The 20163-nt window shown below is 40.6% G+C and overlaps 2 protein-coding genes across 2 annotated transcripts in view; both read right to left on the reverse strand.

Annotated features, from left to right (window-relative positions):
* The window catches only part of LOC128498071 (beta-Ala-His dipeptidase-like), a 419628-nt gene that overhangs the window by 156378 nt on the left and 243087 nt on the right, over positions 1-20163 (reverse strand). The window lies entirely within an intron of this gene.
* ZNF407 (zinc finger protein 407) overlaps positions 1299-20163 on the reverse strand; it is a 239543-nt gene continuing 220678 nt past the window's right edge. Inside the window, exon 9 of the mRNA XM_053468365.1 lies at positions 1299-3331. Coding sequence (XP_053324340.1) covers positions 2064-3331 — 1268 coding nt within the window. The 3' untranslated portion in view covers positions 1299-2063. The remainder of the gene's footprint in view (positions 3332-20163) is intronic.

Consider the following 20163-nt stretch of genomic DNA (forward strand, 5'->3'; position numbering starts at 1 on the left):
CTTTCCTGTTCCAGCATGACTCCATAGAGACATGGATTGAAGAGTGTAGTGTGGAGGAGTCCTGACCTTAACTCCATTTTATAACTTTGGTTTTGATAACTTTAATTGGATTGATTGCGAGCCAGGCCTTCACGTTCAACATCAGTGCCTGACTTCACAAAATTTGTCTGAATGGGCAAATACCTGCAGACACACTAAAAAATCTTATGGAAAGCCTTACCAGAAGATTGGAGGGTGTCATAGCCACAAGGGGGGGAGGGCAACTCAGTATTAATGCCCATGGTTTTGAAATTGGCTCATATAGGTGTGTTGCTCATACACATACTTTTGTTCATGTACTGTATGTGTTATGTACCAAGATGTGAGGAGGGATCTCACAGGGCTAGTTGCCACATCTTGCCCATAGCAGTTGCATCCAACAAGATCATACAGGAACATGCCCTATTCCGATCTACTGAGTCTGCCTAACAAAGATATCCCCTGTCGAATTAACATTATGTATGATTCTTTTTTCTTAACAGCAAAATCTCTTTTAGAATTAATTCTGCCACATCCACGCTTTATTTTCACTTGTTTTATTTGGAAAGATAACACCATGACAATTTACAGGTTTGAAAAAAAAATTGCAAACATGCAAATAAAGAAAATACCCTAAATTGGTTAGAGGGCATTAGCATCAAAAACATTTAAATAACTTGCATAACATAAGGAATAGGGTCAACTCTAAATTTATATGGGGTTCACGGAGGACTGTCTGAACAACTTGAGCTAAAAGCTTTTGCTTCAAAAAAAAACCAAGCCACTTCTGCAAGATAACTTATCTGTCCTGTCTATGCTTTGTAATTTAAAGAACTATAACACAAACATATTTAAAAAAATCTTCAGCACCAAACCAAGTTTTCATGAACAGAAGAACAATTTGTTATGATGGACACATATAGATTTATAAGTATATAATGTTATGGGTAGACAGCAGGCCAATGAGCAGAATGCAAGCACCGCCTCTTATTTGTGAATTGATGTCATTCCAATACACACCTTTTGGCTCGTTCCACTTAATGGCTATGTTACAATGTTCTGATACAATGACATATGGATTATTTATAAATCATACGTTTCTATATTAGTATTGATTGATATACTTGCTATCATTTTTTTAAGTGAATTACAAAAACGGCTGTGCATGAAATCTTCCCTTTGTACAGTTGTAGAACAAACAAATGTAAATAATGCGCAAAATTATATCCTGCATTATAAAACTACTGCAGGGCTTCATATTTTTTGCATCATGTTTTTTTTTTTAACATGAATTAATTATCTCTCTCGGTTTAAATTTACAAATTATGAGAATTAAAAGAACAGTGCAAATAAATCCCAGTCCTGAAGGATGATTACCTGGTTAGCTTTTTAATGAATATGTCATGTTGATGGATCTGTCAGTTTTAGCCTGACAAAGTCTAAACATTAGTGGTTCTTGTTGACTGATATGATGCATTTGGTGTTGGATGATCAAGTAAGGATTAGGGAAACAAGCCACTACTTTCCATTTTTATTATTAAGATGGCAAAATGTTCCTAACGCACTAAAAAAAAATTCAGTTATGAGGTTATTTAAAGAATGATGTCGCATAGTGCAAAGCAAACCCTGGCAGTGATACAACACTGCTTAACAATGCGACTACTTCAGGATTAACTGTGGAAAATTAGCTAGGGATCTCTTTCAATTGAAAAGTTCACTTAACTGGATGCATATGTTTATACATATCAATACGAAAGGAAACAGATATAAAAGTGTGTGTGTATTTTATATATAGTATAACTTACTCTTAGTTCTGTCTCTTTTCTATATTCCAAAATACAATAAATATGTGTGTGTGCATTATATACATACACACAATGATACACACTTTTTTCTTTTGTAATTCGATTTACTGGCTGTTAAAAAATCTACAAAATATATAAAGCTCATTGGCAAACATGCCAAGCCAGTGTTTAAGGGGATTATGGTTTTAATGGCCATTTTAATCTCTTTTTTTTTTATTTGGCCAAGCTGTATGTAAAGTCCTATGTATAGACCACCATGCTTGTTACTTCTTGGGTTGTTTCTTCAGAAGGAAAGTCTGTATCCATAGGTGTTTCTGCATGCAGTATCCTTTCAGATTCTCCAGTCTCTATGAGGGTGTGTGAGTAAATGTTGGTATCTTTATCTCCATGAGGTAACTCAGTTACAATATAATGTGTTGGGCCATCTGAGAAGCTGCCATTGGCATTCTGGACCATGGCTTGGGCTAGCTCTTCAGTGACAATTATCTGTGAAATCTCATCATTAGACTCCACAATATCCATGTGTTCCTCAGGAAGAGCGAGTGTATGACTCTCTGTATTATGCATGATTATGCGAGGGCCTTCACTAGAGACCATGTGCACAGTCCCTTCATCATTTACAATTACTTGAGTAACACCATCTTTCATCAGCTGGTCAGCTGCCTCCGAGTCACATACTGCAAACTGGAGTACCCCCTGAACCATCTTCTTGTATGCCACTTGTGCTGACTCTTGGGCACTGAGTATACTTGAAGAGTGCATGACTTGTCTGACTACCCCTACTGGATGCATACTTGACTGGCCTTCATGGATCTCGTGGTACATCTGTATTTCCTCTGATCCACTGCATTCCTGATTACTGATCACCACAGCCTCTTCAATGGTTCTCCCTGTTCCGTTACTTTGATTGCTTACATCTTCCACATTCCCTAGTTCTGTTACAGCACAAAGCAGTGCATCAAGAGCTGAGGAGGGGTCAGCTGTGTGTACCACCTGCGTTGTGTCTAAAATACCTTGTGCCATAACTTGCTGCACCACATGTCCACTGGAGTCTGTAACTGTTTCTATTGAGACAGACTCTTCAATATCTGCTTCTCCGACTGGACCTTCAACGACCACAACCTGGGTAGCGCCTTCTGGTAACTGTTCACTAAGTATACTACCTGAAATGTGTGTGGCTTGATCTGTAGCTATTACCTGGCCATCTTCAGTGATGTGAACAACTCTTGCCACTTGACCAGCCATGGCCAATGTCTGAAGAGTAGCTGCTGCAGTCTCTTCAACAGAAGTATCAATTGTGAAGTCACCATCATACTCATTGGAAAATCCTTGAATAATAATGACCTGCTGGACCTGTTCAGTTGACTGAGGTTTTCTGCTGCTCCTAACTATCTTCTCTGTAATCATAGATGGCTCTGGTGTTGTTGCTGCAGTAAAAGGGCTATTACTCTCCACAAAGTTTGCACCTTGCCCTTTCAGTCGGCATTCAAATGATTTGGAGACAATACCTATAAAAATATAATGATAATAATTTAGTGCATACACATATTTATTTAGTCATTACATCAATATTTTTAAATAATTATTTTGAAAATAGACAAAAAATAACAGATTCAGTGTATAATAATATATGTGCTTACATTTTGCTACAGTCTTAGGCATAATTTCTGAAAGCATGTTATAGGCAAGGTTGGCATTATTTAATCTACTTGCCTTAAATCTTTGATTATTTGCCAATGTATTTATCCCCACAAGGGAAAGAATTTTCATGTCCCCCGTATTATCAAATGAATATGGTCTTAAAATAGCACCCAGTAGTCTTTATGCCCTAATGCTAAACGTAGGTTCCAGGAAAGGCAGAAGCCTGTTCTACACTGGTTTGGGAGATACTGTTGAAATGTTCTGTAAAAATAACAAAAACAATACGTATTGTGTAAAGTACCTAAAACAGCAGCACAGCAGATGATACTTTTACCAGGTTCAGAAATCAAAACGGATGTTATAAACAATTTTTCTCATTTCTATCTTTCTGGCCAACGGGGCTCTATGAGTGGCTGTCTTGGGAACAGGCAGAGGAAAATGAACATTTTCAAAGCATTAAATAGATTCTAAGTAATATTATACAATTGATCTGGCACAATCCTCTTGAATTAATTTCTAACAGCACAGAGCTGTAGGGTCATACACTATGGTATCAGCTTTTTCCATTGGCAATTTGTGTCTCATACAGAAGCTGGTGTGCGGGGAAAATATTGAAGGGAGACAAAGGGAATATGCCCACATGGTAAGAAGGAAAAGAATGTAAAAACACAAAATATTTTTGTTAGTTTTTTTTCCACACACTGTAATTCTTAAAAAAAAAAGAAAAAAACAAACTTATGTTTCTAAAGTTATTGGCTGCTAAAATGTTTATTGGCCAAACAAATTACAATATAAATTAAAATTGTACTTGGAAGGGCTTTGCATATATCAGCGTAATTGATGATGTTAAGGTTTTAGAATTAATGAAATGTGTACGCAAAATGGAAGTGCTTGAGGTGACATCCTCTCCCCTATCCTCCAATCAGGACGTTACCTAAAGCGCCGTCATTTTGCCCTCACTTTAACTCTGGGCAATATGGCGACCTCAAGCTCTGTTTACCCACACTCAATATGGTGGCACTTGCGGTGACGTCCTCTCCTTGGTTGGAGGATCAGAGAGAGGATGTCACAACAAGTGCTGCCATACTGCCCCGAGTGGATGTTGGCACACAAATTTCGCATGACAATTCAGAGCTTTTTGCTTTGTTTCCGTTTTGTTCGTCGGGGGCATGGCCTCATTTCGTCGGAAATTGCCAAATTTACCAAAATTATGTAAATTTGAAATTCATGTCTAATAAACAGTATTTGCAGTTTTAACTTGCTCTGTAAATGCGGCAGACCAACAATGGTAAATGCAATCACTTTAAATATATAACGTAAAGGCTTCTTCATTAACTACTCCTGTGCCCAGGGGCCACCAAAAGATCTTTCACTAAAGTAGAATAATTTGCAGAGAAGTTATAAAACAAGTCTGTTATAATATGTGAAGCTTTCAAGCCTAAGTCTATTCTTAACAAATGTACGCCGGATCTCCTGGGTGTGCAGTTATCTGCAGAATACCTTGCAGCTCTAATAATTATCCTATTCTGAACATCTTACTTAATCTATTTAAATCTAAAGATGAGTTAAGCCACTGTCAGGCCATTAAAGTAAACTACATGGGTAAATACTCCTGTCACTGAGGGGCGTGATGAAGCTTAGCCGCTCCAACATCTTAACCTCCATTCTGTGTATCTCCAGCTATTCCATCACAGTTCATAAATGTGATTGCAGGTCCATCTTTTGATTTGGCAATTTAATAACTACAAGTGCTGTCAGTATTGCTTTGAAAAATTGCTCCCATAAAAATAACAGCTTCAATCAGATTGTAAAGGATTTGCCCACTGTAGAATCTCCCGTTTCAACTTTAATGAATTGATGTTGAGCTGTGAAGACATTCAAGAGTCATCGAAAAGAATTTAAGTCCAAAGTGCAACTTTACATTTTAAACTGGGAGCGGACCAGCAATTTTATAACAAGAGCATCTAAGGATGGACTTCACTGTAAACTATAGTACACTATAAAGGAGAAAGAGAAAACATGTTGTTCCCCTCACAATTTGCAATTTCTGGGTGCAATTATGTGAGATATATTTATAACCTTTTTTGTTATTTTTATCTTCCCCCAAATTCACTACTTCAAAAAAGTCTACCTGAAAACTTTAGAATTTAGAATTTTTTTTTTATCTGGAGACAGCGACACTGCTTTGTTATATTATTTATTACGAGACATATTTTAAGAAAGAGAAAAATATCAATGTATGCCTTACTGGGAAACATTTCCTAAAGCATTTTAACAAGGGAAAATGTATTATTATTATTATTCCCCTTTACAGGTATGTCCTGGAAACATTTGCTCTTGTTTTCAATATTTGCTTTGATAATTGTTGCAAATTATTGTGTTTATAAAGATGTTATTTGATACATTTTCTATGATATTTCTAAGCTCCTTTTTTCCTGATGCATATTAAGGGGTACTCATGTTTTTTTTTCCCAAGTACCATTGAAACAAACTTGGTTTCACCTGGGAAGAGGTTGCATGAGAAAAAAGAGTGCCGTTTCTGATGTAAATCAGTCACTGGCAGCAAGTCCACTCCATGCCGTCTTTTCTGAGTTCAGAATTGAATCCTGCTATGACCGAGGCTCTCTCTCCTTTTTACAACAGCAATTAGCAACACTGTAAAGATAACTCAATGGGGAGGAATTATCATGTCCACAATATACATCATCAGCTGAGATTCTAATATGTATGCTTATTGTGACAATACACACAATACACACAAACCTAGTGGGAGTGGGGACGAAGCACCACACACCAGTCCTTGCTATCGTCTCCCTCCTTGGAGTGGAACCTTTAGTCAAAGTAGTTTTTATTGGACCGTATTTGGCTATACTCATTTGTCTTTTTTCTACAATCACATGGGATTCCTGAACATCCAAATATACATTTTTAATATTTTTTCCACAGTACACCATTTATTATGGCTTCATCTCTAGCATCACATGTGACATTACTGCTTAAACCAAATAGTCCAGCCATGCGCTGAAATATAATATAGGATATGCCAACATTTGGAAAAGATCATCATTAACAGCTCTTTAAAAGTAGCTATATAACTTTGAAAAAATAAAGACCTTCCATGCCTATTCCTGAATATCATAACACACTGAATACAACCTAGGAAGAGGTTTAATATCACTATAGGCCTAAAACAAAAACCCATTAACCCATGTAACATTAAAAAAATATCTTGAGATGAATAGATGGACCAGTCTATTTCGGTATAGGCAGATGAGATAATATACATCCCAGGCTAAAGTTCTCCTTTCTTTTTAAACGCCATGATGCTGTGTAGCGACAGTTCTAATTCAGTTCGACTACTAAAGAGGTGTTTCATTTCACAGGCTGCGGTGGATAGAGATCTGGTCTCCTTCCAAGAAATCTGTCTGTTTTGTAGAACTATTATTTATCAACTACAGTCTTTAGCGATTTTCTTTTATCATCATCCCTCTGCCCACAAAATGTCATGATTTTTAAACATGAAGTTCAGATCTGCATTTTCCTTCTACCTTTTCTCTAAATATGGCTCACAGATACTGTGCCAGGTTAGAGGAAATTTAAGTGCGATGTAACATCTCCTAGTACCCCCCCCTTCTCATTTTGGTTTATGCAGAAGAGGGAGAGGAGCATGTACCTGGCAAAGCTGCGTGGTGTTCTTTATTCTCCGTCATTATTTTTCTTCCCCTAAGACAGAATTTACTGAATAAATACTTTATGCTTTTGTTAAGCGTACATTTAATTAAAATGTACAGAATTTGTGCAGTAAACGCGAATGAAACAAATAAAACAAGGGGCCCCCCTCTCTCGGAGGCATACGTTGTGAATGAAAAATGTCATTACATGCTAAAAAATTTTGCAGTAAACAGGGTCTACAGAGAGAAGTTTCCCCTGTAATGACATCCATAAAATACACAAATGGCACTTTTAGTACCATCCTGAATATGGCATTTTCTGTGCTCAACACACAATCTAAATGGTTTGATCATAGAGCATAATACTCCATTGGGTTTATAGAACAATCAATGTTCCATAAAATGATGTATTTATCCAATAGTAGGCTCAGCAGCTAGTGGTGTATGACATTGTAGGACACTGGTGTTGTACTGTTCTGCCGCACACATGCTGGTTGTAAAACTTATCTTAACACTACTTCACCAACTTCATCTCATCTGTGTCAAGCAATTTGTTGAAGTCTCAGCTTAGTTTAAAAAAAAATAAAAAAAAGAAGAAGAAAAAAAAAAAGGCTTGTAATAAAAATTCATGGAATTTTCAGGAGGAGAAAACTAGCGACAGTAGAAAGGTCACATTGAATCTGGACTAAAGAGGTCAAGAGTCATTTGCAGTCCTAAAACAGAAAGCAGATTTCATGCATGGCATAGCAGATAAATATGACACTAAAGAGGCTTGACTCAAAAAGGAATGTTTAATCTATTTGGAAAGTCTACCATTCAGTTAACCTTCTTGCCTCGGATCTGATTGGAAATTAGGGCTTTTGACAAGATTTTTGAACTTTCGAAATTAAGGCCCCCTTTATATTTGTAGCGTATGATAATGTCTATCGACTTTGTTTCCTAGCAGTCGGGACACAGAGAAAATGAAATGACAAATGTTATGATTAAAATCACATGATATTCAATTGATTGGAAAACAAGTGATACTTGAAATCTAGTAATTTATAAAATAAGAATGTGCTTCTTGCATATAAATGTTACATAACACCTAGGCTTTTTTGTGCTTTAAGTAAAATGTCTCAAATTCTAGTCCTTGGCGGATGCTAATAAGCATATGCTGGACAATACTTAAATAATCCAAAAACATTGGGACTGTTGCTGCCTTCTAGAACCAAGTTCTAGATGTCTAGTGCACAGTATCGAGTATGGTTTAATACAGAAATTATCCTTCTTGGATTATGCACAGAGTTTGTGTCCGGGTTCAATTATTTCAGCTGCAGTTTTGGCAGCCTAGTCTACAAGTACAAAATATCTGCTAACAGTGAGCAAGGTGTGCCCGAGAATGAAATAATGGAAACAGATAAGATACAAGGGGTAGTCATATTAGATTTTCATTTGCCAAAGTATCACTATGTTAGTGTAAAATTCCACATGGAACTGCCAAGAGGATGATCACCACCCAAACAGGTATTAGATTATATATTCATATCTATATGTTTACAGTTAGCTATAAACTGTATAACATAGGCAAAATAATCTTTACATTTGTGGCAATGTCTTTATTTATTCACAGACCTCCAAATGACTCGGTTAGTAATTGTTACCTATCTACCCAATACAAATATTTCTTTTGAAAATTACAGTACAGGTGATAAATTGATACTGGAACTATTTTAGTGATGATATATTGTATTTCTAAAAAGCGCTACCCAGTAAAACTGCACATAGGGATTCATTAGGGGCCCGCAGAACGATATAAGAAAAAAACTATAGAGTATGTTTTGTAGAAAATACCCTAAGAATTTCCCAGGTATGACTGTATGGTGCCTGCGTTCCAGCAAGCTATGCAAATTGACAAGTTGTACACAAGATTGCACCTTTAGTTTCGTTTACATTAAAAAAAATCTACAGTTGAACCTAAAAGGACTCAAAAACAACGAGGCGCCTGGCAAATGGAGAGCTCTCTTCTTCGTCACCTGCACGTTACATTTATTTATAGAGCGCCAGCAGATGGGGGGACAGTGAAAATTAACAATAGGATTAAAACTGACAACATATAATGTGACAAGTTAATATACATTAAGTTAACATACATTAAGACATAGTGGTACAGAAGAAGAGGCTCCTGCTCTTCAGACAATAATCCCATGATCGAATATGCTTTTGCATATGGAAAACAGAACGAATAAGTAATTTTAAATCTGCTATATGCTGCAGTGGGGAAAACATGAAATCTAAGCCAAGATTTTACCATATGTATGAAAACAGCAATACATGTGTGATGATTTTAGGTATTTGAAATGTTGATGGCTTCCAGTTTAAGGGGTTCTGGGTATAGATGAAACATTTTAATATTACATAGTTTACCTTTAACACTAAAATATCAACCATTTTCATTGAACCTCTATCTATAGGTAGTCTAGAAAGCAAATACCACTCAATAGCAGTGCTGAGGCACCCATTAAAATCAAATTTACAGTAAACAGAACCTGCAGCTGGGGTAAAACACTAACTGTTAGTATTTTAATTATCAGCTAAGATTTCAGAGGTCTAACATCTGCTCAGAGCCAAATGACAGCAGATGCCTGTGTACACTTAAAGCAGTGTGTGTTTATTCTATAAATATTAAAATGTAATTGTATGCAGCGTGCACTTCAGGAGCATTGTGCTATTAAGCTGGTCATGTCCGTCAATGGGGCCTGAACTCTTTTCTTGTGGCAAATTCCAGCAGGGTCGACCTTTTCAAAAGGATGAGATCCAAAGACAGCATAAATGCTTGAGCCTGTAAATTGAAAATGTTTGGAGCTTTCGAGCAGAGGTCACTTGCTGCCAAGATGCTGCTGGTAAATGCTAACAAAAACATGAGCTGTGTGTTACTGGTCCGATCTAATTCAAGGACAGGACTGCTAGGACTTTTCAGTCTCTTTAGGTAAAAAAAAAAGTGAGATATATATCATCTTGGAAGCACTGTTTCAACGATGTTCTACCCTAGACAGGAGTGTCCTCAGGATGTGGAGAGCCAGTGGGCAAAAAAGTTTTAGGGTCACTTCTCCCTTAGGAAGTAGTAAATTGGGCTGAGGGTGTGGGCAGGAGCCCTGCTTTCTACTACCTAATACTAGAGGTCTAGATGTAAATAAAGTGTTATTTCTTTTCATTGGCTTTTAACAGCCATATGCCTGTGACAAAATGCACTTATGTTTTACAGATAGTTTGTGAAGGAGCAAATGAAGAAGTAATTGCTACATAATCTACAAATCTATAAGACTCGGCTTTAAAGAATGAACTCAGGATTTAGTGCCTTAGTCTCTGCTAAACAATTGTATTAATAAACAGCTTTATTTGCTTGTTGATGCTTCATATTAAAGAAATTCAAATATTTAAAGTACAGATGCCACAAGAGGACTATATGTAAAAAAAACCCCAAACCAAAACAAAAAACTTAACAAAATAATTTGTGCTTTACTACAAATAAAATGTGGATCTAGGGTGACAGTGCTCACAAATCTATGTACTGTGGTAAAGTGTATGGGAGAGTGGTTGATGGGATATATATCTCACCTGGTTACCTCAGCCAGGCATGGTAGCAAACCCAGGTGCTCTCAGGTGAGGCTTCCTAAGCTCGTTACTGGGGAGGAAGCCTTAAAAGAGAGGGCTGTTAGGTTTGCAGAGAGAGAGGAGAAACTGAGTGAAAGAGCAGCTACAGCCAGCGCTGCAGCCCACCAGGTATGAAGCTTTACCCATGCAAAACCTGTTATTTTGCTTTGTGCCAGACCTTGGCTTGTAGAGAGGTATCCGGATGTTTAGTTAGAGCCGGACAGGCTTAGAGTTTGTTTTGTTTATACGGTGCTCTGTGCCTACAGCATCTAAATAAACCCGCTTCACGTTTGAAACCGGTGTGAAGACTGTCATTGCCGCCCCATGCGTGAGCTGTTCCCTACAATTGGTGGAGAATGCGGGCATAGTGGTGCTAGGAGCAACGGCATGACAAAACACTGCATCTGAAATTTGTGGACATTTAAAGGGCCGGAAGCATATGTCCTGAGTGAAAGCTGCAGCACTGTACGGCCCATCCGGCACAATGGAGGAGGTGATAAAGCAGCTGATACAGGCTAACCTGAGACATGAGCAGGCTTTTGAAGCCCAGCAACATGCGCAACAGCAGACTATGGCCCAACAACAGGAAACGAATCGCCTGTTAATGGAGCAGATTGCTGCGCTCAGAGAGACTGTTGTGGCTCAGCCCCAACGAGTGGAGGCAGGCCCCCTTGAGACTGTGGATGTGAGGAGGGCCGTTCAGCGGGGCTTACAAAAAATGACGCCCGACGATGACGTCGAGGCCTACCTCACCGTATTTGAGAGAGTGGCGGAGAGAGAGAGACTGCCAGTTGCAGAGTGGGCAGAAGTGATTGCACCCTTTCTGACTGGTGAACCGCAAAAGGCCTACTATGACCTCGGGGAGCAGGATGTCCGGGACTTTACAAAACTAAAAATGGAGATCCTTGCTCGCCTGGGTGTTACGCCCGCTGTTCGGGCCAAGAGAGTCCACTGTTGGAAATACACCATGGACAAGCCTGCCAGGTCCCAAATGTATGATCTTATTCATCTTGTACGTAAGTGGCTGGAACCAGAATCCACTACACCAGCCCAGATGGTGGAAAAGGTGGTAGTGGACCACTACTTCCGCGCCCTCCCGGCAGAGCTACAACGGTGGGTTGGGCATGGAGACCCCAGAACTGCTGAGCAGCTTGTCAACATGGTGGAAAGGTTCATAGCAACCGAGGACTTCCTCCGTGAGGTCCCTGCAGCACCAACACCTTCCAAGACCGTCAGACCCGCGACATCTTTGGGTAAGAGAGTTCCAGCTGGAGGTGTATGGAAAAATGTGAGCGAGAGCAGGGCTCTAGAGTTTGGGCGAGGGCAAAAGACTGATCCTGAACCCCTGGGGCCCCACAGTCCTAGAAAGGGCTCCCTACTAAAGAGGCCAGGGACCCCCCAGTGCTGGAGGTGCCAGGAGTGGGGACACATAGCCGCCTATTGCCCTCTTAACTCAGAACCCATGGTGTGTGACGCTAGTCGGCGTCAGTCCCTATTTGCAGAACCTGTTTGTGCAGCCATTCCAGAGTCAGAGACTGAGCCACATTTTTGTATGGTGACAATAAATGACTGCTCCGTGAAGGCACTTTTGGACTCGGGTAGCCTGGTGACTTTGGTTCGGGCCGGCCTTGTGGCTATGGACTACGTGCCGAACAAGCACATAAGAGTGCAATGCATCCACGGGGATATTGTCGCTTACCCTGTGGCCCCCATTAAGTTGGTGACCCCATCTGGAACTGTGACCTACGAGGTCGGAGTTGTAAAAAGACTTATGCATCCGGTTATATTAGGCCGCGATTTCCCCTTGTTCTGGGAGTTGTGGAAAAGGGGGAACGTTTCTGCAGCTGGGGAACAAACTCCGGCAGAGTCTGTACCCTTCCCTGTAAATAATGGGTCATGTGAGACGGCCATTGGAAACAATGATACCAGTAAGGGGCATGATGAGAAGGATGTAGGCCCACCTGAAATGTATAGTGAAGGTTCTTTCCCCTTCCAGGTGTTAGCTGGGGAGGAAGAAGAAGAAACTTCCCTACCCGGCCAACAGGTCTTAGATTTAGAAATGTCTCGGGGTAACTTCGGGACCGAGCAAGTGAGAGACCCCACTCTGGGAACTGCACGGTCAAATGTTACCGTAGTAAATGGGGTACCACAGGAACCCGAAGCTGACCAGAAATTTCCACATTTTGCCATGAATGGGGATCTAGTGTACCGGGTCACCAAAGTTAACAAGGAAATTGTGGAACAGCTTCTGGTGCCAAAACCATACCGACACCTGGTGCTGGACATAGCCCATAACCATGTGTTTGGGGGGCACTTGGGGACTAATAAAACACAAGAGAGGGTCCTCCAAAGGTTTTATTGGCCTGGGGTATATGAAGAAGTAAAAAGGTATTGTGAGTCATGCCCCACATGCCAGAAGAGTGCCCCAACACCACACTTCCGTAGCCCCTTGGTGCCACTTCCCATAATTGAAGTACCATTTGAGAGAGTTGCCATGGATTTGGTAGGGCCCATTGTCAAATCTGCTAGGGGACACCAATACATTTTGGTTGTCTTGGATTATGCTACCCGGTACCCAGAGGCGGTACCCTTAAGAAACATGGCCTCCAAAAATATTGCTAGGGAGTTGTTTTACATGTTCTCTCGCACGGGCATCCCTAAAGAAATTCTTACTGACCAGGGTACGCCCTTTATGTCACGGGTCATGAAAGACCTGTGTAAGTTGTTTAAAATCACTCACCTCCGTACCTCAGTGTACCACCCTCAAACAGACGGGTTAGTGGAGAGGTTTAACAAAACCCTAAAGCATATGCTAAAAAAGGTGGTAGAAAGGGATGGTCGGGATTGGGACTGTCTATTACCCTACCTCATGTTCTCTATCCGGGAGGTGCCCCAAGCGTCTACAGGGTTTTCCCCCTTTGAGTTAGTCTATGGCCGACATCCACGGGGTTTGTTAGATATTGCCAAAGAAACTTGGGAGACCGAGGCCACCCCATATAAGAGTATTATTGAACATGTGGCTCAGATGCAGGAGCGAATAGCGACGGTGATGCCTATAGTTAAAACGCATCTGCAAAGAGCGCAGGAGGCCCAGAGCAGAATTTATAACAGATCTGCCAGGTTGAGGGCCTTTAATCCTGGGGACAGAGTCCTGGTTTTAGTGCCCACCGTTGAAAGTAAGTTTTTAGCCAAGTGGCAGGGTCCCTATGAGGTTGTAGAGAAGATGAGTGAGGTGAACTACAAGGTCCATCAACCGGGCAGGAGAAAACCCTTCCAGGTTTACCACGTAAACCTGATCAAGCCGTGGAAAGAGCGGGAGTCTTTGGGGGCGACCCAGGCAGGGGTCAAAGAAGTGGGGCAACCAGTTCCCCCAGTAACAATAGGAGAGGCACTGTCAGTGCCCCAGAAGCAGGAGGTGAGGGAGTTCCTGCAGGAAAACAGACGAAAGTTTTCGGACCTACCTGGCCGTACCCACCTCATAAAACACCATATTAAAACTGAGCCTCACAGTAAAGTGAACCTGAAGCCATACAGGATACCAGAAGCCCGTAGAGAGGCGGTATCCACGGAGGTCAGGCGCATGCTTGAATTAGGTGTTATTGAGGAATCTACTAGTGAGTGGTCAAGCCCCATAGTGCTAATCCCAAAGCCCAACGGGACGTGGAGGTTCTGTAATGACTTCAGGAGATTAAATGAGGTCTCAAAGTTTGATGCGTACCCCATGCCCCGAGTGGATGAACTGGTTGAGAGGCTTGGGAAGGCAAGGTACATTACAACACTTGACCTTACAAAGGGCTATTGGCAGATACCGTTAACTGAGGAGGCTAAAGAGAAGACTGCCTTTTCCACTCCAGAGGGCCTGTTCCAGTATGTTGTAATGCCATTTGGGTTACATGGGGCCCCTGCTACCTTCCAGAGGCTGATGGATATGATTTTGAGACCGCATCGTGATTATGCCGCTGCTTACCTGGACGATGTGGTAATTTTTTCGTCTGACTGGAAAAGTCACCTCTGTAAGGTACAGGGCGTGTTAGACTCCATTAGTGATGCAGGCCTAACCATAAACCCTGAAAAATGTGCAGTGGGTCTGGAGGAAGCAAGATACCTGGGTTATATCATTGGTAGGGGGCTGGTTAAACCCCAGATCAATAAGATTGAGGCGATACAGAACTGGCCTAGGCCAGTAACTAAGAAACAAGTGAGGGCTTTCCTTGGCATAACCGGGTACTACCGTCGGTTCGTGCCCAACTTTGCCTCAATGGCAACACCATTGACAGACTTAACGAAGGGTGATAAGTCAGTGATGGTAAAGTGGAACCCCGAGGCAGAGAAGGCTTTTCAGAGTCTGAAGTCTGCCCTATGTGACCAGCCAGTGCTCGTTTCCCCAGATTTTAGGAAACCATTTCTGGTTCAGACAGACGCGTCTGCTACAGGTTTGGGAGCAGTTCTGTCGCAAGTGGTTAATGGGGAAGAACACCCAGTGCTGTACTTGAGTAGGAAACTGACCCCAGCCGAGGAAAATTATGCCATAGTGGAAAGGGAGTGTCTCGCCATCAAGTGGGCGTTGGAGTCCCTGAGATATTATCTCCTGGGCAGGGAATTCGTGTTGGTGACTGACCATGCTCCTCTGGCATGGATGAAACAGAATAAGGAGAAGAATGCAAGAGTGACCAGATGGTTTCTCTCCTTGCAAAATGTTAGATTTACAGTGGAGCATAGACCAGGGAAGTTACATGGGAATGCGGATGCGTTGTCCAGGGTGTACTGTATGGTTGCTGATGCTGTCCAGACCTCTGGTCTGGAGTCGACGGGGGGGATATGTGGTAAAGTGTATGGGAGAGTGGTTGATGGGATATATATCTCACCTGGTTACCTCAGCCAGGCATGGTAGCAAACCCAGGTGCTCTCAGGTGAGGCTTCCTAAGCTCGTTACTGGGGAGGAAGCCTTAAAAGAGAGGGCTGTTAGGTTTGCAGAGAGAGAGGAGAAACTGAGTGAAAGAGCAGCTACAGCCAGCGCTGCAGCCCACCAGGTATGAAGCTTTACCCATGCAAAACCTGTTATTTTGCTTTGTGCCAGACCTTGGCTTGTAGAGAGGTATCCGGATGTTTAGTTAGAGCCGGACAGGCTTAGAGTTTGTTTTGTTTATACGGTGCTCTGTGCCTACAGCATCTAAATAAACCCGCTTCACGTTTGAAACCGGTGTGAAGACTGTCATTGCCGCCCCATGCGTGAGCTGTTCCCTACAGTACTTATAATCTGCAACGTAAAATCTAGCTTATTTAGTGAACCTATGCCCCAACACCCCAGCCAGAAAAAGAAACCATGATTCATGGAAAAAATTAATAGCGGGACTTAAGCCCAGGACGAGCCGTTCTACCCATGTTGCATCCTGACTGGCTTCCGCGCTGTTTAATCAAACAAAGCAAGACATGGACAAAATTATGCAAATGAAAGCTTACAGATAAAAGTACAAACTCATTGGGAGTTATGTATAAAAAGGGACTCTGGCAAATTATTTGAAACGCGCTTTTATCACCATGGGAGCCAATGGAATAGTCCCATCTCAGAAATCACTTTTTATACGTAGCCACATATCAATATATACATTATACTGTGGGAAAGTCAGCTGGGACAGAAAGTATATTAAAGCAAACAAGTTATAAACAGGAGAGATAGTATTACATCGAAATATTTATTAACTTTTTTTCTATTTTGTGTTCTTACTAAATTAAAACATAAAATCTATATTAAATTCTTAAAATAGCAAAAAAAATAAAATCAGCTAATTTATATATCCATCTACACTTTAAGGAACTCACAGCACCCACAGGAGCTTAAAAAAAATTTGCAATTAGCTTGCCAGCCTCTAACGAATGGTGGCTTTTCATTCAATACAATTGTTTGCCGCGTATTGCTACAATATTACCATCGCGCCATGGATCACTACAGGCCGATTCTCACGTCTCCGCATGGATTTACAGCTGCTGCTCTTAGCTCTGTGTGATTTCTAACAGAATTACCTCTGATGAATCCGAATGCAAATTTTGGTTGCCTTCTTTACCAGACGACGTTAAACTAGTCACTTCCCTGGGCTGCAGATATACTGCGTTTAGCGTGTAACACCCACTTGTGGAAATAATGAAAACTGACAACAGCGTAATACAATTATTACCAGCATAACGTTTTAGAAGTTGAAGGAGCTGCACTCCTATTGTTTCCAAATGATTAACTGCTTCTAGTCTCGCGTTGTGCTCGATACGGAACGTGGATTAGAATCCACGCTTTCATTTTGCAGGGTGACTGGAATGTTGTCATTCTCGGAGGAGGGCATCTATATTATCAATTAGAGTTTAATGTTTAATGGGGTTACGTTTTGCCGTGATGGAAAGCCCATATGATGGAGAAAGACCAGCATGTCATCTCGATATAGGCACATTAACAGCGGCATACAAAACAAAAGGCGTGCTTGACGAGCTGGGGCACTTGTGTTATGAATGCCTGGCACAGATGGTTGTGAAAGGCTGTGGGCTCTATTTCAGTGAAATCTCCATAGCTTTTGCATTGGATCATCTTTGTAGACGTAGGACACTGGTGCAGGAGGGCAAAGGCTTGCCAACTGCTTATCTAAATGCCCCAAACACAGCCAAGAATCTGCACTGAGACTTGTCCCATCTGCCGAGCTTGGATGGTTTATGTCCTATTGAACACATAGAGGAACATGATACGGTCACTGAATGCACTGACCATTAACCTCAGTTTATTAGCTTACAAGCAAATTTCATATTGGAAAATAAAAATAAAGCGCATTACTGATTTAATACAGTTAGACATCACAAACAGTTTTGTCTAATATACTTCCAAAAGAAATGCCTGTAAACCTTTTACAGAAATGTGCTTTGTTTCATGTGATACACGGACTACTGTATTTTTTTTTTTTTTTTTTTTTTTTTTTTTTTTTTTTATTTTATTTACGAAAATAGAAGAAATGACATAGAACACCACGAAAAAACAATCTCTATGATAAACAATAAAAAATAGACAATAATATATACTGTCTGTCGGGATCCCAAGCTAAATAGGGGAAAGCATTTGTAAATAAAGAGACAGACAATCAATTGGTCATCCCCGTTCAGTTGTGTAACCAGCAGACCATAGAGAAAAGAAAAAAAAAAAAAAAAAAAAAAAAAAAAAAAAAAAAAAAAAAAAAAAAAAAAAGGAAAATACACAAAATATTAAACTACTGTATTTTGGCAAATATGTTTTGATCATCTCCAATTCCAGCTAAAGAAAGGTTCTTATCCCCAATTATATGTCTATGCACCGCTAGCCCAGAAGCTGCTAAATGATCATATAATGAGATCATAAAACTAAGAGTACGGTAGCATTTTGAAAATTAAGACAATGAAATGTGCAGAAAAAAGAGGAATGTTCTTAAAAGTGCTAAGATATATATGTACATCTTTTAATAAATCTGAGAATAATGTAAGTTACATATATGTAGCATGTGCAGCATGTAGCAGAGCATGTTATCTAGTTTTCAGGGAGAATACCAGCCAAAGTTGACTGCTCTGTGACCATCAACAGTAGAAAACATACCTGGGGACTTCCCACAGGAGGCTACCTGGAACCCTACTACTAGTCGGAGTGGTTTTGGAAGAGAGTAGGGATAGCTGGCAATGGAAGAGAGTTATCCCCAGATAGTTTTAAGTGGGTGGCGAAAGTAGACTCTGACCTGGATAACTTTGGGAAACCCTGGGTTAAACCCAGAGAGTTCCCAGGTACAGTGGTGTAACTTTGGAATGCAGATGAAAGTCATCTCATTTAGTGGTCTACTGATATCTGGTAATGTCTATTACCAGACATTACACACAGTCACAGGATAAACACAGTCACACACATACACACACACTGTGCTCAGTGTGAAGGAGGGACTCACCCTATCAGGAGAGGCTTCTAAACTTTACGCTAATCAGGAAAAGTCTCTCGTGACCTCCTTCACTTAGAATTCACATTCTAAGACAATGCTCTGTACTTCCCATTGTGGGACTGTTCCAGGCAATCCGGGACATGTGGTCCCCCTAGTGTGGATACTTGGATTTTTTGGGTCAAGCTTTTTGGGTCACGCTTAGTGTTAAAAGGTAATTAACCGCTAACGACAATGCAGAAACATGACATAAAATCTATATTGTAATATATTATTTAACGGTGATATTGAACAAAATAAATTGACAAAGTTTTTTATAATTACATTACCTATAGCATGCATATTTTGTGGCATTATGCTATGTAATATAATTTATCTTTAGAGTAAATAATAACTTGGGACAGAGGTCTTGATCAGTGAGCTGAAAACAAGGACATCTGGACACACTATTATCACACTTTTTTTTATAATTCACTCTTAATGTATTTTTTTCATAACCTTAAATGGACAGCCCTTTGCTTTCACAATCTACTAGCCTGTCTCCCAAAAATATGAGTCCATTGAGGGATGTACTGGTGCTACAAAAATTACTATAACTTAAGCAAAGACAAAGAAAAATGCAAATGTTTCTTATGAGATGACTACAACAGGCTTTCCAGAGTACATGAAATGGAGCACTGCTTCACCAAAGGTGTTAAACATCCTAAAAATCTAATGACTGAGGAGTTGGTGCAGCTTTCTTCTTAAATTGGGCCCGCAGAGTACGGTTTGTGATATTTCATTTTATGTGCAGCTCATTTCATCAAATCCCCTATTGGCAATGATCGGTACCTGCGGCCCTCTCTGCTCACCTAATTAGACTGACCATTTCACTGTGCCAGGATGGAGCCATTCTGCACAGACTCCAATCCCCAGAAGAGCACAAGGCATCATTAGGTCATAATCATGTTCTTTATGGCACATATCCCAAGACTTTTTTAAACTATAGAAACAAAATACTAAATGGCTCCAATTTCATCTACATAAAAAAGATGTTGTTATATCTCATGCTACAAAAGAGGAAATAGAAAAGGATTAAGTTAAAAATCGATAACTTAAAACGGCATATTTTATTTTATTTTTAACCCTTACAGATACACAGGGGACATGTAATCAATCTTTTTGGTTTAAGGACCAAGAAAATCCCCAACATGTTAGACTCAAGTCTAGGCCCAGATTGGCCCACCGGGATACCAGGAAATTTCCTGGTTGGCTGCCACCCCTGGGGCTGGCCATCCTATTATATGTGTTGCTGCCAATGAAGCTGCAGGAGCAAAATAGATTTCCCCCCTGCAGCTGCTTTGCCGGCCACAGCCATACGTAGAACTACTCACACTACAGTGTGTACACAAATCGGCACCGCTCCGGATATGACACCATACCTGTAGCAGCTCTGACTGGCAGACATGACCCCGGGGTAAAAGGCTGCTC

This window comes from Spea bombifrons, chromosome 5 (assembly GCF_027358695.1).
Source record: "Spea bombifrons isolate aSpeBom1 chromosome 5, aSpeBom1.2.pri, whole genome shotgun sequence".
NCBI lineage: Eukaryota > Metazoa > Chordata > Amphibia > Anura > Pelobatidae > Spea > Spea bombifrons.